Source organism: Populus trichocarpa, chromosome 4 (genome assembly GCF_000002775.5).
Source record: "Populus trichocarpa isolate Nisqually-1 chromosome 4, P.trichocarpa_v4.1, whole genome shotgun sequence".
Taxonomy (NCBI): Eukaryota; Viridiplantae; Streptophyta; class Magnoliopsida; order Malpighiales; family Salicaceae; genus Populus; species Populus trichocarpa.
Genome location: NC_037288.2, coordinates 19,161,011 through 19,186,378, shown reverse-complemented (window position 1 = coordinate 19,186,378; position 25,368 = coordinate 19,161,011). Strand labels below are relative to the sequence as shown.

Genomic DNA, 25,368 nt, shown 5'->3' with positions numbered 1-25,368 from the left:
AAATAAACTTATTTCATGATGGGCTATTAGAAAAGCCCATTTAACCCATGACAAACCCATTCTATTTGGTCTGAAATCTCGTCGGCCCATAAAAACACCTTTACATGGGCTAAGTGTTTTCATTTAGCTCGTGATGAACAGACCTTCTAGGTTTGTACTTTTACATTTCAGGCCCGGTCCAATCCATAAATGACGCGGAGCCCATTGCCTAAACGGTCTGATTCAGGTAAGATTATATTATAGCCCCAGCAGATTCCACAATGTCCATTTCTAACCTCCATTGTTTGGAAATTTCTAATATCACCTCAATGTTTCATCGTTACGAACATTACCCGTGCTGGGGCAACGGATTAACCTCGTGACCACTCGACCCGGGGCTTCGTTGGGGTGGAATTATTGAACAAATTATTTTTTAAAAACAAAGTTATTTTAGAGTTTTTGTAAAGAAAAATAACTGGGTTAACTCATGTTAATTTTCTTAACCCGCTATTAGAATCTTGAATTAGATGGATTTTTAAATCGTGTTTTATAGTTATAGTTAGGATTTTTTATTGTGAGAAATAACATCTTTTATAAATATAAAAAAACTGGAATAACTAATAATTTTTATTTTTATTTTTTTACAACAAAATATCACACATAGAATTTTTGGATGAGATGACAATGACGTAAATCATGTTAGATTTCCAACCTCTTTACTCGCACGAGCAAAATTAAATATCACATGAATTGGTTAGTTCTAGTTCTAGGTCCTTGTAAAGTTCGTTACAAGAATAATTTTAATGATTTTCGGTTCGGTTTGGTTTTTATAAAAAAAAGTAACTAAACTAATTTTTTTTTTAAAAAAAACCGAAACCGAACCGATAATTTTCGGTTCGGTTTTTTAGAAAAAAACCGGTTCAAACCGGTTTGGCTCGGTTTTTTCTGGTTTTTTCAATTTGGGTTCGGTTTGGTTCGGTTTCAGGCTTATAAAACTAAAACCGAACCGAATCGGTTGGTTTTTTTAAAATTTTAATCGGTTTTTTTTACGGTTTGGTTTTTTCGGTTAATGTTTTTCCGGTTTTCTCAGTTTAATTGGTTTTTCGGTTTTTTTCCTCATCCCTAATAAAATCAACGTAATTATTTTATATTATATATGTAAATTAAAATAATATAACATGGAACAAACAACATTTCCCTCTTTTTTTTTTATAATAAAATATCATACATGGAACTTTTGGACGAGACTACAATATGATTTAGTCAAGTTAGATTTTCGCCTTGTCTTATTTATACTCACTTGAACATTGCATAAATGGGTTAGTCCTAGGTTTCATAAATTCACCTTATTTTTTCTTAAAAATTATTTAATATTTAATTATATAATAATAAAAATAAACATTCATGGCCATAAATTAAATATAAAATATTTATTTGAGACTATAATAGACATCACTGAAACTTTTTGAGAAATTACAAAATTAATTTAAAAACAATGTTTAAATATAAACTCCAAGGTGGATAATCGCCAAATCGTCAGGGACTGAAATATAATTTTCCCGAAAATCCTCTATCTCTGGCGTAATAAGACCCTACAGCGAGAGAGCGAGACAGAAATCCAAAACAATCTGCGTTCTGAACACACAAACACGCACTTCACTTCAAGCTCTGTCTCTCAAAAAAAAATAAAAAAAAATTCATCTCGTCCTTTTTACCTCATCTCTCTCGCTCCACTTCTGCCCGGATTTAATATTCTCTTCAGAGGTAAAAATATCCATTAGTTTTTGTTGTTAATTTCCCTTCCTTTTCTTTTGAAAAACCTAACGGTCTGTTTGGTTTCCTAGAATAGTTGAAGGAAAATTAGAATAAAGCAGTTTACATGGTTTGTGAATGTTAGTAATTGCCTTATTGTGGTTTCTATGTAGCCAAACAGAGCGTTTTCTTAGTTAATCTGGGATTAGGAGTTGCGTTTTGACTGTTACTGTACTCATTTAGGGTTACGGAGACTTAGATTAGATTTAATTTGCTCAGCTAATGCAAAACCTAATATTTTTATGGATGCTAAGCTTATTGAAATTTTATTTGTTGTTGGAAATCTTGTATTGTTTTATTATTTTTACTGGTGAGCAGTACAGAAAAAAAGGAAGAATTGTATCTCTTTAAATTCTGTGAAACGGAAATAATTAATATTATTTTTTCTTTTCAGTTGCAGTTGTAATAACTAATAAGGCGTGTTTTGTGAAGTGTTGGTTTTTTTTTTTTTGAGAGGATAGTTGAAATGGAGTTTGATGAGTACGACTACTTAGAGAAAACAGTTGAAAATCTGGAACCGCCAAAGGCAAAGGAAACTGCTAATGGCGGGGATGATAAGGTGAAATCTAGGGAAAAGGATCGTTCACGGAGTTCGAAGCATAGGAGTGATGAGAAGGATCTTGGGAATGATGATGAACGAAGTCGTTCGAAGCGATCGAGATCTGGAGATGAGTCCAGGGATCGTGAACGGAGTAAAGAAAGGAGTTCATCCCGTCATCGGTCACAGTCTAGAGATGGAGAGAGGGATCGGCACAAGAGTAGCAGGGAACATCGAGACAGGGACAGAGGTCGGGATAGAGATAGGGAGGAGATAAATGGGAAAGAAAGGGATCGTGATCGTGATAGGAGGGAACGTGACCGTGATGGTGAAAAGGAGAGGGAGAGAGATAAGAAGGAAATAGAGCGGTCACGCCGAAGCAGGAGTAGATCGGAAAGGCGTAGAAGTGATCAAGATGAAAAGGATAGAGAGAGGAGCAGGGACAGGGAGCTTAGAGAAAAGGACAGGGAGCTTAGAGAAAAGGACAGGGAGCTTAGAGAAAAGGAAAGGGAGAGGGAGAGGGAGCCAAAGGAACGAGACAGAGAAAGCAGGTGCCTGTCATTTTGATATTCTGCTTCATTTTTTTTATCTATTACTTATCCCATGTCTTTATATTAACTTCATGGTTGATGCAAATATGAGTCAGTGGAAACTTATCTTGTGGTTCTGTGAATCTGTTTAGTTGATAACTATTTTCCAGTGTAATTCTGCTGTGAGTGGCTGTGTGCATATGTACTGGTATTTGTAATGACTTTCAATTGTTGATATTAAGCATAAGAAGGGTGTAGTCGGAGGTGCAAGCTGCCTAGTTTAGTTGATTAAGTCAATTGGCACCGTTCCAAGAGATTTGGGATGAAATATTACTCACTCCTGGGATTAAGATAGATGTAAAAAAAATCTGCAACTCAAGTATTGAATGAACAAGTTTGATAAGTGGTTTATATCATTTTGAATTTGATGGAAAAATAATGTTACTCTCTTCTAAAAGCTTGTGCAATTCGTATAATATAAATTCCTAATGGGGTGACCTTCCTAACATGATAATTCATGATTAGTGTCCAGGGTTCTGCTCAATCAAAATCTTAATCCTCCCAGATTTACTAAATTTGCTTTCTGGATCTTCTACTTGGTTCTTCTCCCTCCCTCCCTCCCTCCCTCTCTCTCATTTTTCAAGGGTTTCATTCTACAATGTCTTTGGATTTCTGTCTGGATCTGGTTGTGTGGTGAGATTTACTTTTTGAATGTTAGCTTGGACCATGTTTGATGACAGTTACAGTAAGTTTGGACAGAGGTTATCTTTCTGCAGGGATCTGCTCTGCACTGTTAAGACATCTCTTTCATTGTATAGAATCTAGATCTATATTGTGACCAATGTATTTTGAATCTGCTTATTCTTATTATCGGGGTTCAGTGATGCTCACTAATGACCTCGGATGTTGACGGATCAATGGTTGTGCGAGCATTATCTATTGATGCATAACGTTTTTGTCCAGATGTCATATTATAAAGATATACGAGAAAGCTGGAGATGGGAGACCATTGACATTTGGTGTTTATAATTGCTTGCAATTGTGGCTGCTGAACTTGAGGATGATGATTTTATGCCTTTAGAATTGTAGATGGATTCAATATTCACTTGGCAGTCTTATGAAGAAGTGACTTGTCAATCAGAATGCCATGAGAGATGTGCTGCAAATATTTGCTTTCACATGTTCTCTCCTGCTTTGATAAATTCCTTTCTACATGCTCCTTAGTCCAATGGTCTTGTTAAGCTATATCTTTTCTTTATTTATGTGGTGATTCCATGTCCAGCTGTGCTGGATTCAATCCTGTTTTGGGTGTCCAAATACAATTGCCATAGGCTTTTTCTTGGTCTGTTTTCTTCCTCACAATATTCATATCTCTTTATGGGTTTTTATTCCATTGTTTTAACGAGCTGTCTTGTTATTGGATCTCAAATTTCATTTAGTTACTTATGCTATTAACTATCTTGAAAATTCTGAATATTGAACATTAGATTCTGGGACTCGCAGATATGCTAGAGCATTCAGATGGTCTTTCTGGCAATTGAGCCAGGCACAGGAACTCAGGTCATGGGTCTTAAATGTTTCTTCATAGGCTGTCTGGAATCATTTAAAAGCTTGCATTGCAAGATTGAGGGTTTCAGTGTTGTAGGTTTTGACCTGGGTGCTGATGTCATGTTGTGATTTTTGTTATCCTCCAGATTTGAACTTAGTTGCTTAATTAAATTTATTCTGTTGCAGAAATGCTGGTGAGGGAGTTATGAGCTTTGCTTAAGAGAAGCACTTCATCTTCTGATACTTGTGGAAAACTCTGTGGGCTGCAAGCACTTGTTTTAAATATTTTTTTGCAGGATAGATTAAACTGGAAAAAAAGTACCTAATTGCCTATCTTGAAATTCTAGGTTTTAGATGACCAACCGTGCTCCCGTAGTCTTTGTAAGAATATTAGATCACAGATTGACAAATATGTTCGTCATCATGCTCAAAATTGTCTTGGATGTCACACTGATTCAACTCTTGTATGGTTTTGATAAAAAAAAAATCTTTCAAGACCTTACCTGGTTAAATTCTTTTGTAAGATTGACATACATAATAATAGTTATCCACAGCTTATGTACTATGGATGCATGATGATGATTCACAGCTTTTGTTTTAGTTGTCAACATCATCTGAGTGGTGGCATTTGTGTAAATTGCTTTTGTTTATATTGTTAGATATAGAAGTTCCAAAAAACTGTATGATGATAATCTTAACTTCTTGAGGTTTCAGTTTCCTTCTGCGTGTATTTTTCTATAATCTACGGGACTGGTAGTAAAACTGTAGGGAATGATATTAGCTTCTGAGTGCTTATTTCCTGCCTTCTGCTGATGGTTTCTTTTTTGGGATATACAAATTTAACTCTATTAAGTTGTTAACAGGTCACATTAATGCATATAGGTCCATTGGTATTGCCATTGATACAACTTGATGATACTGTTTCCATTTAAGATTATGTTTTTATCGAAGGTGCAAATTTATTAATTCATCACTTGAAGTTGGGTTTTGTAGTTCACTTCTCTTACTTGCAATTTGCAACATTGGTCCTCAGGTTGGTTCTTGTTAATTTTAAGATGAAGATGTCTTAATTTCAACATGCATTCACAGGTCCTCTCATGTTAACGTTGTCCAGTTGCCTGCAGGACTGTGTTTCGTGGGTTCGGCGTTTTAACTTGTATTGGAGACATTTTTATAATGTTTTGGATTGTTTTTTACCTTTTCTTTAATGATGATAAAGCAAAAGAAAAAAACCTCCTTTCTTTTGAAGGATAAATTAGCATTATATTTGTATTTTCTTTATGAATGTTTTAGTTCCTGGCTGTTTTCCTCATTGTTTGATACTGGTTATATAAATGAGATCAATAATTTTAATTTCCATTGTCTTGCAGAAGATATAAAGAAAGAAAGGAAGAAGCAGTGGAGCCTGAGGTTGATCCTGAACGTGATCAGAGGACAGTATTTGCCTATCAGGTTAAATATAGACATGATTGATATAAATTATGTTGTGTTCTCAACGCTTTAGATGTAATACACTCCATTTCACATGGTTTCGAACTTTGATTCTAGTGAAAAAATTTTACAGATATCTTTAAAGGCGGATGAAAGAGATGTCTATGAATTTTTCTCTAGGGCTGGCAAGGTTAGTTCTGTAGCAATTCTTTACACGACTAATGGGGCTAATCTCTTAATTGGAAGAGAGATATGAATGAAGTTCACATTGTAATATTTTACCTGTTAGATCACCTGCTTGTCAATTAACTTTTATGTGCTGTGTACATGAACAATAAACATAAATTCGTGGCAGCAACCACAAATTCACTGTTACTTGGAGAGGTGATTGTTGTTTGGTCACTTTTTATACTTTGTTTCTCCCTGTTGTTTCTAATACTCTTAGCACAACTTTCAGGTGCGAGATGTACGTCTCATCATGGATCGCAATTCAAGACGTTCAAAAGGAGTTGGGTAAGTTATATTTATAATGATCAGCATTCTGTGACTTCTTTGAAGTGATTTTCTCTTGCTTATCTTTATTTTGCTGGATAGTAGCCATATTTCTCTTTTGGCTTTTAATCACTCAGGTCCATCAATTTGAAAAAAACTGAAAAAATGGAGTTTTTGGTATATACTGTTGTCAATTTAATAGAAATTTACAGTTTTGTAGTGATTTTGCTAGTTATTTGAGCTCTTAATGGAGCGAACAGAAGTCACAAAAAAAGTTTATGATTTTGGAAGTTATTTGTGGACCACCTAGAATTAATATGATAATGCTAGTCTAGTCTCCTCTGTTACATTTGTTTTTCTTAATTACAATCTGACTCTTGTTTTTAGGTATATATAGTTCTATGAGGTGATTTGCAATATTGCTTCTTTTCTTTGTAGGTATATCGAGTTCTATGATGCGATGTCAGTGCCTATGGCGATAGCACTCTCTGGACAGCTCCTCCTTGGTCAACCAGTGATGGTGAAACCTTCTGAAGCTGAAAAGAATCTTGTTCAGTCAACTACTGCTGTGACATCAGGTGGACTTACAGGCCCCTACTCAGGAGGGGCTAGAAGGTTGTATGTTGGCAACCTGCACTTCAACATTACAGAAGATCAACTTCGTCAGGTAAGCACTTTTTCTGTATTTCTTTTGACACTGATCTATATCCAGAATGTGTTTATTCATTTCAAATTCTCTGGTTTTCGTATAAATTGGCTTGATATATAACATTACTAGGGTAGTTGTATATTAACATAGATAAACTTTTTGCCCTATACAGTTTTCATGATTTTTTGTTTATGATAACTTATTATTGTTACAATGTCTCCTTATTCCCTCTTGTTAGGATTGTGCTTTTGTTTTGTTTTTCCAAGGTGACATTTTCTGACTGTACAGGTATTTGAACCATTTGGCGCTGTGGAGTTGGTGCAATTGCCTCATGATGAAAGCGGGCATTGCAAAGGTTTTGGTTTTGTCCAGGTGAGTTTTGTCAGCAATAAAGTTGCCTTTGAAAAAAAAATCCAGTGAAAAGTTGCAAGTTGAGTTCCAAATGCATGTTTTGTCTTAAGACGGAAACAGTGACCAAGACCTTAGAACTGATGTAAAGATTGTTGAAGAAGCTACTTTTGTCCTTTATGTTTAAACAGTGTCTTGTACAATCCCCAAATACTCTTCATGGCTGAACCTAGCCTTTTCATCCAATTGGCCTTAAAAAGGCATACTTCAAATCCTCTGGAAATTGGAGACTAATTGCTTCCACTTCCACTTCCACTGCAGTTTGCACGTCTTGAAGATGCCAGAAATGCATTAAACTTGAATGGACAAGTTGAGATTGCAGGCAGGCCAATCAAGGTAATCTCATCCTTCCTCTTAATTGCATCTTCCCTTCCTGTGCTCTCTGTGTTGATGGCGGATCTCATACATTCATTCAAATACATTAGAAATTCTTATGTTCTTGCTTGCTGTTTAGGTTTCAGCTGTCACTGATCAAACTGGAACACAAGATGGCGGGACAAATGTTGGTGATTTTGATGATGATGAAGGTGGTGGCTTGGTTAGTAATTCTACTTGTCTCTTGGTAACTGGTAAAGATATTGGGTCTTTTTTTTTTGGCTGATTAAAAGAGGGCTTTATCAGATGAAGAGTGCACTCTCAATATTGCCCTGCTTTTCTGAATAGAGCAGTCCTTTGTTTCTTGATGCAGCAAATAGAAGATGGAAAAGGATTAGGTTATAACAAATGGAAAGTGAAACCAAAAAAGTTGTGACTGCTTACAGTCAATCTTATGTTGCTAACTGTCATATTTCTAGTGTGTATCTGGTAACTATTTTGAATCATACCTAATCTTTTTTTCAAATTTCAGGCCTTGAATGCACGTTCTCGGGCACTTTTGATGCAGAAATTAGATCGTACTGGCACTGCCTCAAGGTTTGCCTCTCCCAAACTTTTCTTTTGGATTGAATTTGCCTGATTTGATTGAGTTGACATCTACTTCCTTTCTTTTCAGTATTGCTGGTTCACTAGGCACCCCTACTCTACCAACAGCACCGATCCTTGGGGCCACACCTGTAGTGTCTCCTGCTGTTGCTCCTCTTTTATCAGGTTCTGTTCCAGCTATACCTGGACTTCCAGTTCCAGGCCTTCAACTTCCGGCCACTGCAATTCCAACCATGGATACAATTGGAGTCCCAAGTGATTGTTTATTTTTGAAAAACATGTTTGATCCAAAAACAGAGGTTAGTGGACTCACATTTTTTGGAGACTTTCTGATTTTTGGTTGTGGTTTAATTTTGCTTAGACTCGACCATATCTTGGCAGACCGAACCAGATTTTGATTTGGATATTAAAGAAGATGTCCAAGAGGAATGCTCAAGGTTTGGAAATGTGAAGCATATTTATGTCGACAAGTAAGTACTGTTTTGATGTGTAGTGCCATTCCTTCTCTTTGATCGGTCTGCTCTGAAATTTGTCAAATGAATGTTTTTAAAGTCTATCCACTCTTCTGTTATATTAATACATCTTCCTCTTGATGAGTTTGTTGCCACTTATTATATTTCTTGCTTATTGTGTTAAACATATTCAAGCTGATGAAATCCTGGCTATTTTGTCTCTTTGGTGTTTCTTATGCATAGTTCCTTTTTCCCTTGGAAAAACAGGAACAGTGCCGGTTTTGTTTACATGCGATTTGAGAATATGCAAGCTGCAATAAATGCACAGCACGCTCTCCATGGAAGATGGTTTGCCGGGAAGTTGATCACTGCAACTTTCATGGTAATCGTACATTTTCTTGCTATGTTTGTGATTTCACTTGTCAATACAACTTATGTTGCAAACGAAATTCTGCACACTTGCAGGTGCCCCAGACCTACGAGGCTAAGTTTCCTGACAGCAGATAGGAGTAAATGATTTTTGGTGTGCAAATTCACCACCTCGTCTGTTAATTTTGACTGTGTCGTGTTGCGCTGTTGTTTAGGTTAGGTGAGATAGATGTTGGAAGAGACATGTACATGATATTACTGTCAAGTTTCGTAAGAAATTCAGACCGATTTGTGTTTTGTAGGTTTTGTCTGCATCTCTTCTTTATGCCCTGCCCAGCCCAAAAACAAACTTATAAATCTATAGGAACCAACCCAACTAAAATCAGCCCACGACGACGTTGAAGCCCTGTAGGAGTCGGAGGATGTGAGAAAACTGCCATCCCATCGTCCTTACTAGCATCTGCCTGATTTATGTAATCAGGTGTCCAATGTGTACTTGTGTAGTGACCCAAATGGTCGCGAATTAAACCGCAGCAATAGCCTTGTCCGGATTCCCTCTGCTGGCACCGTCAGGTTCTAGCTTCACCCAGTATGGTGGACGGCAGGCCAGCATGTTGGCCTGGATTTCCTCTTATGACACCGTTGGTGCTTAGCTTCGCCTAATTGAGGGGCGGGAGTGGCGAAACAGCACGGTGGTCTGGATTCCACGATTCATCCAGTTTGATGTAGGGGCAGATCAGCGCGTTGGCGCTCATTGGTGGGGTTACAAGATAAGCTTCAAGCTTCTGAAATTTCCTATAAGGCTATTCTTTATAGCTTTTGTAACACCCCGTGATTTTAATTGAAATTTTAGCCAGTGTTTTACATAGGGTTATTCTTTTTATTAATATATATAACTTCACTTATATCAGCAAGTATTAATATGCCTCGTATAATAATTTTTCCAATTTAATTCTAACCCCATTATTATTTTCTTTCCTTGTCACGATTTGTTATTTAATTTATCTTAACACTTGTCTTTCAACGATTTAATATTATTTTTACTCTATAATTTTCAACATAGTTTTATCGCACGCTTCTTCTAGCTTTTTCACTCTATAATTTCTATTCTTGGACTTCCATGTCATATTTCATATTACTTTTAAATCACCCCTCTTGTATGTTTTAACGAATTAAAATGAAAATTTTGCAAAATTTCTCCTATACATTACAGACCATGCCCAAAGTTTTATCCCGCTAATTCCTGTATAAAAACCATATCACAACTTAATTTTTTACATGGTCTTAAGAACAAGTTTATACAGTACTCCCCAACCAATCAGTTAAATGTTAATTTTTACCATGAAATCGCAATCATTTAATTACCAATCTAGACATCTAAATCCGAAATCTTGAATCGTGGTTTGACCATATAATTCAAAATCTTCTGGTTGTCATTTTAGGCTAACTAAGTCCATAATTTTCGAAATCATGTGTTGATTATATAATTCAAATCTTTTATTTTCCATTCTACATTAACTAAGTTCATAGTCCCAAATCCATGGGATGACTATGTAATTCAAATATATATATATTCAATCTTTTCAAGCATAACTTGTATAACATTCCTCGAAAGTTAATATCTATATATTTTCATTCAACCATATTGTATCTCTTTTCATATTGCATTCTCAACTCTAATTTTCTTAGTCTAATTATATTCATTAACATAATACAACAAAAAAACATATTAATAAAAGATTCTCTAATTAGAAAAAAACTTAAATCAAGAGTTGAGGGCAATTTTAATAGGTTGCAAATTAAAAAAAGAAAGGTTAGTGGCAGAGAACTGCTATTCTACCTTCCTTCCAAGGCATTTTGTGTTACGAGCATGTTTGGAAATATAGTTCTGATTGTTTTTAAAATATTTTTTACTTAGAAATATATTAAAATAATATTTTTTTATTTTTTAAAAATTATTTTTGACACACATTAAAATGATCTGAAAACATTAAAAAAATTAATTTAAAATAAAAAAATAAAATTTTTTTAATTTTTTTTAAAATACTTTTAAAACTAAAAAAAAGGAACTCATCCCACTATTCGCTGCCTTCCATCTCCTTCTCTTAACCACACTGCTTCGATCTCCACTGGTTACTTTAGCACGAGTAACTAAAATTGTCTAAACATATGATCTTGATGTTGTCACTTCTACTTTTTACTGGTTTTTCTTGTTTAATGAAATTAGGGTGTGTTTGGACTTTGGAGTGCTGTTGAACCACTTTTTTTTTTTTTTATAGTTTTTTTTTTATGCTGATATTAAAAATAAATTTTAAAAAATAATAATAAAATATTATTTTAATATATTTTTAAGTAAATTAACATCTTCAACATTTCCAAACAATTATCTAAAATAATAACGTGTAGAGAGTAATTACTTCTCTAATGTATTTCAAAACCAACTCCATGTCTCCAACATAATATTTGAGATTATATTATAGTTGTTTTTAAAGTAATTGTTTTTTTAAAATTTATTAAAAAATATTTTTTTATTTTTTAAAATTCATTTTAATGTTAATAAATTAAAACAATATAAAAAAATAATAAATAATTTTTTTTTTAAATAAATTTTAAAAAACATTTACATCGGTATCAAACTCTTAAAAAGTCAATAGGCTTCAAGCTTTACGCGAAACTTATGATCCGACTTTAAACCTAGTTCTAGACAATACGTATTTGCTGCCGTCATAATACTCATATGATGATCATCAGATTTAAACAGGCAGCCACTTTTCATCATGATTGTCATATCATATGTTTATGGTCATCAACTACTCTTTCTGTTCGTCTTCATAACTTGAATCCGTCCACTTTTTTTTTTTTTTTTCTCTTAGCACATCCAATTCTACTAGTGCTGGAGTAGTGGTATTTGAAAGGACAAAAATATCATGGAGGTGATAGAAAATGTTGTGATAGTTGAAGCTGGAATTGCTGGACTCGCAACATTAGGCCTTCACGGGTAATCTCATCATTACTTGAGAGTAAGAATATTTTTTTTAGATTAATATTGGTGTTTGAACTAGTTTATATAGTTTATATATAATTCGATTAATTTTACGAATTTTAAAATAAACAGTTATGTAACTCTGAGATCTGATGACATATGAAAACAAACTCAAAAGAATAATATCTTCATAAATGTAATTAACTAGGCAGATTAATTGTATACGACTGCTCTGACTAATTGTAGGCTTGGAATTCGAAGTCTAGTGTTAGAAATTGATGTTGGAAGCCCTTGAAAAAGAACTCCCAATTGGTACCATAAGGTACTCCTCCAAGGTGGTTTCAGTCGAGGATTTAGGCTATAACACACAACATCTGTCTTCTCACTTTCGCTATTTGCACAAATTCATTTTTTCTTGCAGATAATAAAGAGTTAAAGGATAATCCAGCCAAGATGAAACAACTTGCACTGAGCAACCTTGTAAATATTGTGCCTGACCAGGTAAGATCTTTCGTCGAGATCACTGAGCTATAGATAGCTTCATACTATCTCCTTTAAGGTATAGGCATCCATGGGAGGTGCTATTGGGAAATATAAGCAGACGCCATGCTTGTGTAGCTGGTGATGCTCTACATCCCATGACTCCAGATATTATTGGTCAAGGTGGGTGTTCTGCTTTAGAAGATAGAGTTGTCTTAGAAGGTGCCTGGCCGAGGCCTTGAATAAAAAAATATTAAAAAAAAATATTTTTTATTTTTTTAAAATTATTTTTAATATATATAAATTAAAATAATCTGAAAACATCAAAAAAAAAAAAATATTAATTTAAAATAAAAAAATAAAAATTTTTAAAATAATACTAAAGCGAAGATTTTCATCAATTACTAAAGCAATTATAAATGTAGTGGTTACACCTACTCAGTTAGAGTATGATTTGTTCCTACTTTATAACACTAAAAATATTTTTATTAACCATTTAAATTCGAAACATATAACCTTTTTATTGGATTAGAAAAAGTAAATATAATTTTGAAATATAAACTAGTTTGAAGATATTCCTGATGATCTTATTGGAAAAAAAAAGAACAGAAAAGAAAAGAAACTCATATAAAAAGGGTGGAATTCAATTTTTTTTTTTAAAAATAAATCACATTAAATCCGACGTGCCTCCTTCTCGGACCAAACCATAGTTGTTATAATAATGATCGTCGTCGTCAAAGCCATACTGATCTTCTTGGACGATAGTTGCTTTTTATATTCCCTGTTTCATCATTTACAGTCTTGCAGTGCTACTCTTCAAGCCAATCATTCTAACTTGAACAAACTTTACATCCATTCTCATAACAAAACCAAGTTCTTTAGTACTAACTAGAGGAATTAATTCCAATATTATGGAATTAGTTGAAGAAGTGGTGATTGTAGGAGCTGGAATAGCTGGACTTACAACATCTTTAGGGCTTCACAGGTACGTACTAGATTAATTATATGCGTGTAACAAATATTACCATGTTAAACTTGACCTGCGAGTATTCAATTGTAGGCTTGGAATTCGAAGCTTAGTGTTGGAATCATCAGCCGGTTTGAGGGTCACAGGATTTGCTTTCACAACATGGACTAATGCTTGGAGGGCATTAGATGCTGTTGGTATAGGTCACTCTCTCCGACAACAACATGGATTCCTCGATGGGTATATAACTAATTCTTGTCATCATCCCATTTCACTAGTTACTTTGTTGGCTTCAACTCCCAAAATTGTCTTTCTACTACTGGATCATGTCAAATCTGAGATAGAAAGGCCCTTAATATAGCATTTACATGTAGAATCTTGTTAATTTGACCCTGACTTTGGTTCTATGAAGCTAATATGAACTATGAAGGGATCATTTGACTGCAGATTAGTTGCTAGCTCTAGTGTTGTGAGCAAACCTGGCACACAGATATCTTTTAAGGTCAAAGGGACTATGTAAGTAATCGGACACTAGCCATGAGGATTCAGTGTAAACATATATATTCATTAATTTTGTATGCCATGTATTTGATGGTGAATTTTAGTAATCGGCCCTTTAATTTGGTGTACAGTGGAGACCATGAGGTTCGTTGCGTGAGAAGAAAATTGTTACTGGAAGCCCTTGAAAAAGAACTCCCAGATGGTACCATAAGGTACTCCTCCAAGGTGGTTTCTATTGAAGAATCAGGCTACTTAAAGCTGGTGCATCTTGCTGATGATACCATCATCAAAACCAAGGTATAGAAATCACTGCACTTTTTTGGTGGCTATTATTTCAGTACTAATACCGTGGAGTATGAAAGAACTACTGAGTCCAGTGTTTCTATGTTTATATATTTATATGTGTGTGTGTGTGGGGGGGGGGGAAATATTTCTAAGCCAGCGAATTTCAATGTCTATGGAAGGTATTGATTGGTTGTGATGGGGTGAACTCAGTGGTGGCAAGATTTATAGGCTTCAAGAAGCCAGCTTTTGCCGGCCGATCAGCTATACGGGGTTATGCAGATTTTAAGGTTAATCATGGCTTTGGCTCCAAGTTCCTGCAGTTATTTGGCAAAGGGGTTCGATCAGGTTTCCTCCCTTGTGATGATACAACTATATACTGGTTTTTCACTTACATTCCCACTGGCCAGGGTAATGAACCTCTCTCAACTTACAATAGGTTTTTCTGATCAGATGTAATGGTCAAGATTCAAGAATATTTGTTGATGACCATGTAATTGTATATATAATAATATCTTTCTTGTAGACAAAGAGCTAGAGGATAACCCAACCGAGATGAAGCAATTTGTGCTGAGCAAACTCGGAAATGTACCTGATCACGCGAGGACATCTGTGGAAATCACTGAGCTAGATAGCATCACATCATCTCCTTTAAGGTTTAGGCATCCATGGGAGGTTCTATGGGGAAATATAAGTAAAGGCAATGTTAGTGTAGCGGGTGATGCTCTCCATCCCATGACACCAGATATTGGCCAGGGTGGGTGTGCTGCTTTAGAAGATGGTGTTGTTCTAGCTAGGTGCCTCGCCGAGGCCTTGAAGAAGGAGTTAAATGTGGAAGGTAAAGAGAAAGAGAGAGAAGAATACAAGAGGGTTGAAATGGGGTTGAAAAAATACGCAGCGGAGAGGAGATGGAGAAGTTTTGAGCTCATAAGCACTGCTTATATTGTTGGTGCTATACAACAAGGTGATGGAAAAATAATGAACATCTTGAGAGATGCATTTTTGGCTAAATTTCTTGCTGGATTGCTACTAAAGAAAGCTGATTTTGATTGTGGAAAGCTCAATATTTCTTGATCCTGCTCTTGTCCTTGTAATCCGTAAAATCTCTTATTATGAATTAAGATCCTGCCGTGTTTTTCTTTTTGTAATTTTTCTTGATGCAATCGGTAAGCTTCGAAATAAAGATAAGCCTTTTTATTTATGTTGGATTCAATAATTGTATTATGTTCTTCATCCATTACGTTTGTTAATGCAATCCGTATAGTTCAATATACAAGCTATAAGAGGAGCTAGTCCTTTTTACTATCATGACATATTTCTCTTCCAAGAGACAAATAATATAAGAGGAGCTAGTCCTTTTTCTTTGTATTGTAGCATGTTAATATATCACATCAAGATCAAGTTGGTATGAACAGTATTTTTAATGTTAATAAATTAAAACAATATAAAAAAATAAAATAAAAATTTTAAAAAAATTTACACCGCTATCAAACTCTTAAAAAGTCAGTAGGCTTCAAGCTTTACACGAAACTTATGATCCGACTTTAAGCCTAGTTCAAGACAATACGTATTTGCTGCCGTCATAATACTCATGTGATGATCATCAGATTTAGACAAGCAGCCACCTTTCATCATGGTTGTCGTATCATATCTTTATGGGCATCAACTACTCTTTTCGATCGTCTTCATCACTTGAATCCGTCCACTTTTTTTTTTTCCTCTTAGCACAACCAATTCTACTAGTGCTGGAGTAGTGGTATTTGGAAGGCCAAAAATATCATGAGGTGATTGAAAATGTTATGATAGTTGAAGCTGGAATTGCTGGACTTGCAACATCATTAGGCCTTCACAGGTAATCACATCATTACTAAGAGTAAGAATTTTTTTTTTTAGATTAATACGAGTGTTTGAACCAGTTTATGTGTACTTCGATTAATTTTATGGATCCTAAAATGAACGATCATGTAAGTTTTCAGTAGCTCTAAATTCTGTAAAACTTGAACTAATTACATAAATAAACTCAAGAATAATATCTTCATAAATGTAATTAACTAGGCAGATTAATTGTATACGACTGCTCTGACTAATTGTAGGCTTGGAATTCGAAGTCTAGTGTTAGAAATTGTTGTTGGAAGCCCTTGAAAAAGAACTCCCAATTGGTACCATAAGGTACTCCTCCAAGGTGGTTTCAGTCGAGGATTTAGGCTATAACACACAACATCTGTCTTCTCACTTTCGCTATTTGCACAAATTCATTTTTTCTTGCAGATAATAAAGAGTTAAAGGATAATCCAGCCAAGATGAAACAACTTGCACTGAGCAACCTTGTAAATATTGTGCCTGACCAGGTAAGATCTTTCGTCGAGATCACTGACTCCTTTAAGGTATAGGCATCCATGGGAGGTGCTATGGGGAAATATAAGCAGAGGCAATGCTTGTGTTGCTGGTGATGCTCTACATCCCATGACTCCAGATATTGGTCAAGGTGGGTGCTCTGCTTTAGAAGATGGAGTTGTCTTAGCAAGGTGCCTGGCCGAGGCCTTGAACAAAAAAGTGAGTGCGGAAACGAAGGACAAAGATAAGGAAGAGTATAAGAGGATTGAAAAAAATGTGCAAAAGAGAGGAGTTTTGAGCTAATAAGGACTGCTTACGTGGTTGGTGCTATTCAACAAAGTCAGGGGCAAATAATAAACTTCTTGAGAGATGGATGCAATTATTGTGGGTGTTTGAGAATTTAATTGTTATTGTTTTTAAAATGTTTTTTATTTTAAAAAATATTAAAAAATTATTTTTTTATTTTTAAAAAATTATTTTTGATATTAATGAATTAAAATGATTTGAAAACATAGAAAATATTAATTTAAAATAAAAAAAATTTTAATTTTTTTTAAAATATTTTTAAAATACAAAAACAAACAAGCAATTTCATTATTACTGGTTTTGTATCCCTTTTTAAACCCATAGTTAATGAAGAGTTTCGTCAATTATTAAAGCAATTATAAAGTTACACCTACTCTAGTTATGATTTGTTTCTTCTTTATAACATCAAAAACATTTTTGGTAGTTAAAAATAAAATTTTTATTAACCTTTTAAATTTGAAAAATATAACGAAATATAAACTAATTTGAAGATATTCTTGATGATCTTATTGAAAAAAAAAAAAAAGACCTCATATAAAAAAGGTGGAATTCAATTTATTTTTTTTAAATAAATTAAATTAAATCCGACCTGCCTCCTTCTCGGACCAAACCATAGATGTCATAATAATGATCGTCGTCGTCAAAGCCATAGTCATCTTGGATGATAGTTGCTTTTTATATTACCCATCTCATCATTTATAGCCTTACATTTCTACTCTTCTAGCCAATCTTTCTAGCTTGAACAAACTTCATATCCATTCTCATAACAAAACCAAGTTCTTTAGTACTAACTAGAGGAATTAATTCCAATATTATGGAATTAGTTGAAGAAGTGGTGATTGTAGGAGCTGGAATAGCTGGACTTACAACATCTTTAGGGCTTCACAGGTACGTACTAGATTAATTATACGCGTGTAACAAATATTACCATGTTAAACTTGACCTGCGAGTATTCAATTGTAGGCTTGGAATTCGAAGCCTAGTGTTGGAATCATCAGCCGGTTTGAGGGTCACAGGATTTGCTTTCACAACATGGACTAATGCTTGGAGGGCATTAGATGCTGTTGGTATAGGTCACTCTCTCCGACAACAACATGGATTCCTCGAAGGGTATATAACTAGCCGTTTAACTTCTTGTCATCATCCCATTTCACTAGTTACTTTGTTGGCTTCAACTCCCAAAATTGTCTTTCTACTACTGGAGCATGTCAAATCTGAGATAGAAAGGCCCTTAATATAGCATTTACATGTAGAAACTTGTTAATTTGACCCTGACTTTGGTTCTATGAAGCTAATATGAAGGGATCATTTGACTGCAGATTAGTTGCTAGCTCTACTGTTGTGAGCAAACCTGGCAGACAGACATCTTTTAAGGTCAAAGGGACTATGTAAGTAATCGGACACTAGCCATGAGGATTCAGTGTAAACATATATATTCATTAATTTTGTATGCCATGTATTTGATGGTGAATTTTAGTAATCGGCCCTTTAATTTGGTGTACAGTGGAGACCATGAGGTTCGTTGTGTGAGAAGAAAATTGTTGCTGGAAGCCCTTGAAAAAGAACTCCCAGATGGTACCATAAGGTACTCCTCCAAGGTGGTTTCTATTGAGGAATCAGGCTACTTAAAGCTGGTTCATCTTGCTGATGATACCATCATCAAAACCAAGGTATAGAAATCACTGCACTTTTTTGGTGGCTATTATTTCAGTACTAATACCGTGGAGTATGAAAGAATTCTACTGAGTCCAGTGTTTCTATGTTTATATATTTATATATGCGTGTGTGTGTGGGGGAAATATTTCTAAGCCAGCGAATTTCAATGTCTATGGAAGGTATTGATTGGTTGTGATGGGGTGAACTCAGTGGTGGCAAGATTTATAGGCTTCAAGAAGCCAGCTTTTGCCGGCCGATCAGCTATTCGGGGTTATGCGGATTTTAAGGTTAATCATGGCTTTGGCTCCAAGTTCCTGCTGTTATTTGGCAAAGGGGTTCGATCAGGTTTCCTCCCTTGTGATGATACAACTATATACTGGTTTTTCACTTACATTCCCACTGGCCAGGGTAATGAACCTCTCTCAACTTACAATTGGATTTTCTGATCAGATGTAATGGTCAAGATTCAAGAATATTTGTTGATGACCATGTAATTGTATATATAATAATATCTTTCTTGTAGACAAAGAGCTAGAGGATAACCCCACCGAGATGAAGCAATTTGTGCTGAGCAAACTCGGAATTGTACCTGATCACGCGAGGACATCTGTGGAAATCACTGAGCTAGATAGCATCACATCATCTCCTTTAAGGTTTAGGCCTCCATGGGAGGTTCTATGGGGAAATATAAGTAAAGGCAATGTTAGTGTAGCGGGTGATGCTCTCCATCCCATGACACCAGATCTTGGCCAGGGTGGGTGTGCTGCTTTAGAAGATGGTGTTGTTCTAGCTAGGTGCCTCGCCGAGGCCTTGAAGAAGGAGTTAAATGTGGAAGGTAAAGAGAAAGAGAGAGAAGAATACAAGAGGGTTGAAATGGGGTTGAAAAAATACGCAGCGGAGAGGAGATGGAGAAGTTTTGAGCTCATAAGCACTGCTTATATTGTTGGTGCTATACAACAAGGTGATGGAAAAATAATGAAAATCTTGAGAGATGCAATTATGGCTAAATTTCTTGCTGGATTGCTACTAAAGAAAGCTGATTTTGATTGTGGAAAGCTCAATATTTCTTGATCCTGCTCTTGTCCTTGTAATCCGTAAAATCTCTTATTATGAATTAAGATCCTGCCGTGTTTTTCTTTTTGTAATTTTTCTTGATGCAATCGGTAAGCTTCGAAATAAAGGTAAGCCTTTTTATTTATGTTGGATTCAATAATTGTATTATGTTCTTCATCCATCACGTTTGTTAATGCAATCCGTATAGTTCAATATACAAGAAGCAGCAGCAGCAGCAGCTGCTGCTGATATAAGAGGAGCTAGTTCTTTTTACTATCATGACATATTTCTCTTCCAAGAGATAAATAATATAAGAGGAGCTAGTCCTTTTTCTTTGTATTGTATGGCATGTTAATATATCACATCAAGATCAAGTTGGCATGAACAGTATTTGAAATATACTCGTGATCTCTAGGAAGAAACTTATTAAATGTTTGAGGAATTTATAAGCATGTCAAGTTTTGGCGCATCAAAGAAAGTAGAAAGGACTAGGTAGCCACTGCACAACCAACTGCCAAACATTCTGCACCTACCGAGAGCCCTGCAATGTTTGAGGAAGCTGAAGATGATTCAGACGATGATTTTGATAAGTTATTGTTGGAAATTTATTTAATTAGCATGACATTGGTAAATAAGAACCTTGAGTTTTTTACTCAAATAATCATTAGTTTTTCTATATTTAATTCTTGATTTACATGTATGTGTGTAGTTTTAAGCAGGTATAAATTCTATATTTTTATTAGATATCTTTTATTTAACATGGTTTTATGATGATGAACAAAATATATTTGCTTACTACTCTACTATATTTGTAAGCTATAGGATTACAGGTATTTTGATTTTAGTGATAATGGAAAGGGCCCTTGTACAAGTCTTTTTTCATAGGTAGTTAATTCTGTTTCACAACTAACTGCATGCAGTGCATGTCAAAGAACCATCTCAACCCAAAAACTTAAGCTATTAAGTGAGGTTCCAGGATATGATTTATATTATTCTCTAACACACTTCCTCAAGTGAAAGCCCTTTGGACTTGAAACTTGTACAGGCCCACATTACTTTGTGTTGTAAAATTAAGTTTGCAGAATGAGTAAAAGGAAATTATACCTTTTCATTCATTGACATGAAGTCCAGTTAAATACAAAATGTAAGTAACTGAAAGCTAGAAAATAAAACGACATCTATTCCCACAATTAACAGCACTTTAATAATCGGGGGTTTCCTAATGAATAAGAAAAAACAACAGTCTTCCTAACTGATAGGAATTTATTGAATTACAAAAAACGGCTAAAATCTTAACACCCTCCCTTAAATTGAATGCTATCTATGCAGTCAGTTTAAAGAAAGGATTTGAACATACTCCAAGCAATCCACGCAACTTCTCAAATGCTTTCAGCTTTAGAGATTTAGTCAGGATATCTGCAACTTGGTCTTCACTTCGACAATAAACCATATCAATGATTTTTTCAGTTACAAGATTACGAAGAAAATGGTACCTCATATCTATATGTTTACTTCTTCCATGTAAAACTGGATTCCTGGAGAGTTTGATAGTTGAACTATTATCACAATGAATCACAGTAGGCTCATATTGATAAAACTGTAATTCTTCAAGAATCCTTCTCAACCAAATTGCTTGACATGCAGAAGTTGCTGCAGCTACGAACTCTGCTTCAGTTGTGGACAGTGTAACAACTTGTTGCTTCTTTGATGCCCATGATATGGCACCTGAACCCATCATAAACACATGGCCTGATGTACTTCGCCTATCGTCTAAATCACCAGCATAATCGCTGTCAGTGAAACCAGACAGAATAGATCCTTCATTTTTCTTGTAGAAAATACCGAAATCTGTGGTTCCTTTCAAGTAACGAAACACTCTTTTAGCAGCTTTGAGATGCAGCTCTGTTGGTTTTTCCATATACCTGCTAATCAGACACACTGCATACATAATATCAGGTCGGGTGGCTGTCAAATACATTAAACTTCTAACAATTTGTTTGAAGTAAGTACTATCAACCCTCTTTCCATCAAGATCTCTTGAGAGCTTCAATCCTGGTTCAGTTGGAGTCCCAACTGGATTACAATTCTCCATGTGAAACCTTTCCAAAACCTTTTGAGCATATTTCTTTTGCCCAATAAAGAATCCGGTAGCTGTTTGTGCTACTTCTATACCAAGAAAATATTTCATCTTTTCCAAATCAGTCATGTCAAAATCAGCTATCATAGAATTCTTAAAAGCAACAAACATAGCCTCATCATTGCCCGTGAAAATAAGATCATCAACATATATGCAAACTATCAGAATTTTACCTCCTTCTCTAGACTTGATGAATAGAGTGTGCTCATATGGACATTTGTTGAAACCTGCTTTTTCAAAGTATGCTTCTATACAACTGTACTAGGCTCGAGGTGCCTGTTTCAGTCCATATAAAGCCTTCTTCAATTTATAAACCTTATGTTCATCACCTTTTATCACATAACCGGGGGGCTGTTCAATGTAAACTTGCTCAATTAGTTCACCATTAAGGAAGGTCGATTTCACATCAAGTTGGAAAATAGGCCATGAGTTTTGTGCAGCTAATGAAACAACCAGCCGAATTGTATCTTGTCTTGCAACAGGTGCAAAAATCTCTTGATAATCAACTCCATACTCTTGATTGTAGCCTTTCACAACCAGCTTTGCTTTGAACTTGTCAATTTCTCCTTTTTCATTCAGCTTTGTCTTATAAATCCACTTTACACCAATGGTTTTTTGCCCTTCAGGAAGATCGGTTAACTACCAAGTCTCATTCTTCTTTATAGCTTGGATCTCTGCATCCATGGCTCTTTTCCACTTTTCTTCTTTCACTGCTTCTGTAAACAACATAGGATCGGAGCCTGCAAATAAAGCAAAATGAGCAGTAGTATCTTCATCAGATAATTCATCTCCACTCACATAATCTGTCATCCAAGATGGTCTTTTCCTTTGCCGTTGTGGTTCTGAGTTAGACGCCTGATTTTCATTTGGAATTGAAGCACTTGCTGAGAACATTGGTGAGACTTCTCCAACGGATTGACTAGGAAGCTGCAATTGTGATTCAGGTTCCTGACTTTCAAGAGGAGATTGCAATGATTGTTTAATTTCTCCGCCAACTTCCTCTAGATCAATTAAACTTTGTTGTTGTTCGGTACTACTCTAGTCCCATGTGTTTTCTTCATCAAACAGAACGTCACGACTGATGATTATTTTCTTGGTAATGGGATTATATAACCTGTACGCCTTGGATTCTTCACTAACCCCAATAAAGACACACTTCACATTTTTATTATCAAGCTTTGTTCTCCTTTTATCTGGAACATGTGCATATGCTATACACCCGAAGATTCTGAAGTGATTAACTGATGGCCTGACTTTACTCCAAGCTTCTTGTGGCGTTATGTTTTTTACAGCAAGGGTAGGACTTCGGTTGAGTACATGAACACTCCAATTGACTGCTTCTGGCCAAAAAGTCTTTGGAATACTTTTTTTTACCAACATGCTTCGTACCATGTTCATAATCATCTGATTCTTTCTTTCTGCTACGCCATTTTGTTGCGGTGTGTATGCAGCAGTAAGTTGCCTGCGTATTCCATGTAATTCATAAAAACTTGCAAAATTATGTGAGTTAAATTCACCACCACGATCCGTATGAAAGGTCTGAATATACTTGCCAAATTCCTTTTCGACACGAGCCTTAAAGCTTTTAAAAATAATAAAAGCTTCAGATTTATCTTGTAAGAAATAAACCCATGTTTTTTTACTATAATCATCAATATAGGTAATGAAGTACCTTTTGTTTCCATTCGATGTTGGATTGATTGGTCCACAAATGTCTGAATGAACCAACTGTAAGATTTGCTCAGCTCTCCATGCTTTTCCTTGCGGGAAAGAATCACGATGTTGTTTACCAACAATACAATCTTCACACATTTCTGTGGGACAATTAATTTTAGGCAGTCCTTCCACCATGTTTCTCTCATGTAAGGTTTTCAAGCCTTTGAAACTCAAATGACCATAACGAAGATGCCACAGCCATGTTGAATCTTGCACTTTTGTTGAGAGACACTTCTGGACGTCATCCTGAATGTGCAGAGGGAACATACGATTGGTTGTCATTTTTGCTTCTGCTATTAGGCCCTTCTCTGGATGATGAATTTGACACCGGCTTTGTTGGATGATGATGATATAACCCCTCTCTTGCAGTTGGCCCATACTGATGAGATTACTTTTCAAATCTGGGACATAAAACACACTAGTAATTGTCTGCATAGTGTTGTTTTTCATATGGAATTTGATATCCCCTTTCCCCATGACAGACATGCAGGAGTTGTTCCCAAGTTTCACAGTTTCTCTAAATGTTTCATCCAAGTCATAAAACAAAGACTTGTTTCCACACATGTGGTTGCTGCAACCCGAATCTAAATACCAAATATCACCTGATGAATTCTCCTTCTTGTCGATGTAAGCCATCAAGAGCATTTCTCCTTCAGTCTCAGCAAAATTTACCTTGGTTTCCTTCTCTTTGTCAGGGCATTCGTACTGATAGTGGCCAAGCTTGTGACAATAGTAACATTCCACACTCGCCTTATCAAATTGTACTCCTTGATTGTAGGGAAGTTGGCGTCCTCTGCCTCTGCCTCTGCCTCTTCCTCGAAATCTCCCAAGTCCTCTACCTCTTCCTAGAGAAGTAGGTCCTTCATAAGTAGTGACCTTTAAGGCTTGCTCCTCCACAGCATATTTGGTCATCCTCTGCTCATGAACTAACAGTGAGCTTTGCAACACATCAATCGAAATACTATCAATGTCATTTGATTCTTCAATGGCACACACCACATAATCAAATTTGTGTGTCATTGAGCGAAGAATTTTTTCAATGACTGCAACATCTTCCAAACTCTCTCAATGAATGCGCATTTTGTTTGCAATTGACAGTGTTCTTGCAAAGTAATCATTAACTGACTCTCCTTCCTTCATGTGAAGAATTTCAAACTCTTTGCGAAGAGCTTGGAGTTGTGCACGTTTCACTCATGTAGTGCCTTGGTACTTCTTCTTCATCGAATCCCAAATGTCTTTAGCAGTGTCCTTCTTTAGAATGGTTTCGAGAATGGCACGATCTATTACTTGAAACAAATAATTCTTTGTCTTCAAATCCTTCAATCTCTGATCCTCCAACGTTTGTCTTTGTGCTTCTGTCAAAACAATCTCACTAGCAGGCTCAACAATGCCGGTTTCCACGAGAGTCCAGTATTCCTTGGATCGCAGAAAATTTTCCATCAACATACTCCAATGATCATAATGACCATTGAAGCGTGGAATCGCAGGTTGTACAAAGTTGTTTTCAGAAGCCATTGAATATCTTGCTGCGGCAAGAATGAAAGCTGCTGCTTTTTCGAATCAGGCCCCAGTGGGAGGCTCTGATACCACTTGTTGTAAAATTAAGCTTGCAGAATGAGTAAAGGGAAATTATACTTTTTCATTCATTGACATGAAGTCTAGTTAAATACAAAATGTAAGTAACTGAAAGCTAGAAAATAAAACGACATCTATTCCCACAATTAACAACACTTAATAATCGGGGGTTTCCTAATGAATAAGAAAAAACAACAGTCTTCCTAACTGATAGGAATTTATTGAATTACAAAAAACGGCTAAAATCTT

General features: G+C 35.5%; 2 protein-coding genes across 11 annotated transcripts; both read left to right on the top strand.

The window, feature by feature from the left end:
* The first annotated feature begins 1,580 nt into the window (after positions 1–1,580).
* On the top strand, positions 1,581–9,430 carry LOC7453655 (uncharacterized). 6 transcript variants are annotated; one of them, XM_024599027.2, is made up of 15 exons: positions 1,581–1,743; positions 2,186–2,880; positions 4,363–4,419; positions 5,778–5,859; positions 5,972–6,028; positions 6,296–6,351; positions 6,769–6,997; positions 7,268–7,351; positions 7,649–7,723; positions 7,842–7,925; positions 8,235–8,299; positions 8,379–8,607; positions 8,690–8,778; positions 9,028–9,142; positions 9,226–9,430. In XM_024599027.2, exons 2-15 carry the CDS (start codon positions 2,258–2,260, stop codon positions 9,265–9,267), a joined length of 1,887 nt encoding a protein of 628 aa, XP_024454795.1. In that variant the 5' UTR covers positions 1,581–1,743; positions 2,186–2,257; the 3' UTR covers positions 9,268–9,430. The 6 variants fall into 6 exon arrangements, with proteins under 6 accessions (XP_024454795.1, XP_002306193.2, XP_024454798.1 ...); XM_024599030.2 differs by having other exon boundaries at positions 1,584–1,743; positions 2,253–2,880; XM_024599029.2 differs by having other exon boundaries at positions 1,584–1,743; positions 2,246–2,880.
* A 3,921-nt stretch (positions 9,431–13,351) lies between these two features.
* LOC18097912 (monooxygenase 2) lies at positions 13,352–19,836 on the top strand. 5 transcript variants are annotated; one of them, XM_052452164.1, is made up of 6 exons: positions 13,352–13,577; positions 17,946–18,092; positions 18,302–18,370; positions 18,487–18,652; positions 18,818–19,046; positions 19,162–19,836. In XM_052452164.1, exons 1-6 carry the CDS (start codon positions 13,504–13,506, stop codon positions 19,707–19,709), a joined length of 1,233 nt encoding a protein of 410 aa, XP_052308124.1. In that variant the 5' UTR covers positions 13,352–13,503; the 3' UTR covers positions 19,710–19,836. The 5 variants fall into 5 exon arrangements, with proteins under 5 accessions (XP_052308124.1, XP_024454870.1, XP_024454869.1 ...); XM_024599101.2 differs by lacking the exons at positions 17,946–18,092; positions 18,302–18,370; positions 18,487–18,652; positions 18,818–19,046; positions 19,162–19,836 and adding exons at positions 13,653–13,799; positions 14,007–14,075; positions 14,192–14,357; positions 14,525–14,753; positions 14,869–15,618 and having other exon boundaries at positions 13,355–13,577; XM_024598992.2 differs by lacking the exon at positions 13,352–13,577 and adding an exon at positions 17,603–17,870.
* The last annotated feature ends 5,532 nt before the right edge of the window (positions 19,837–25,368 follow it).

Excerpts from the sequence above, each read along its gene's own strand:
- LOC7453655 (XM_024599027.2), top strand. The coding sequence starts at position 2,258 with ATGGAGTTTGATGAGTACGACTACTTAGAGAAAACAGTTGAAAATCTG. Across the intron at positions 8,300-8,378 it reads CGTACTGGCACTGCCTCAAG|TATTGCTGGTTCACTAGGCA; the intron begins GTTTGCCTCTCC and ends CTTTCTTTTCAG. Across the intron at positions 8,608-8,689 it reads TGTTTGATCCAAAAACAGAG|ACCGAACCAGATTTTGATTT; the intron begins GTTAGTGGACTC and ends ATATCTTGGCAG.
- LOC18097912 (XM_052452164.1), top strand. The coding sequence starts at position 13,504 with ATGGAATTAGTTGAAGAAGTGGTGATTGTAGGAGCTGGAATAGCTGGA. Across the intron at positions 18,371-18,486 it reads TTTAAGGTCAAAGGGACTAT|TGGAGACCATGAGGTTCGTT; the intron begins GTAAGTAATCGG and ends TTTGGTGTACAG. Across the intron at positions 18,653-18,817 it reads ATACCATCATCAAAACCAAG|GTATTGATTGGTTGTGATGG; the intron begins GTATAGAAATCA and ends TGTCTATGGAAG.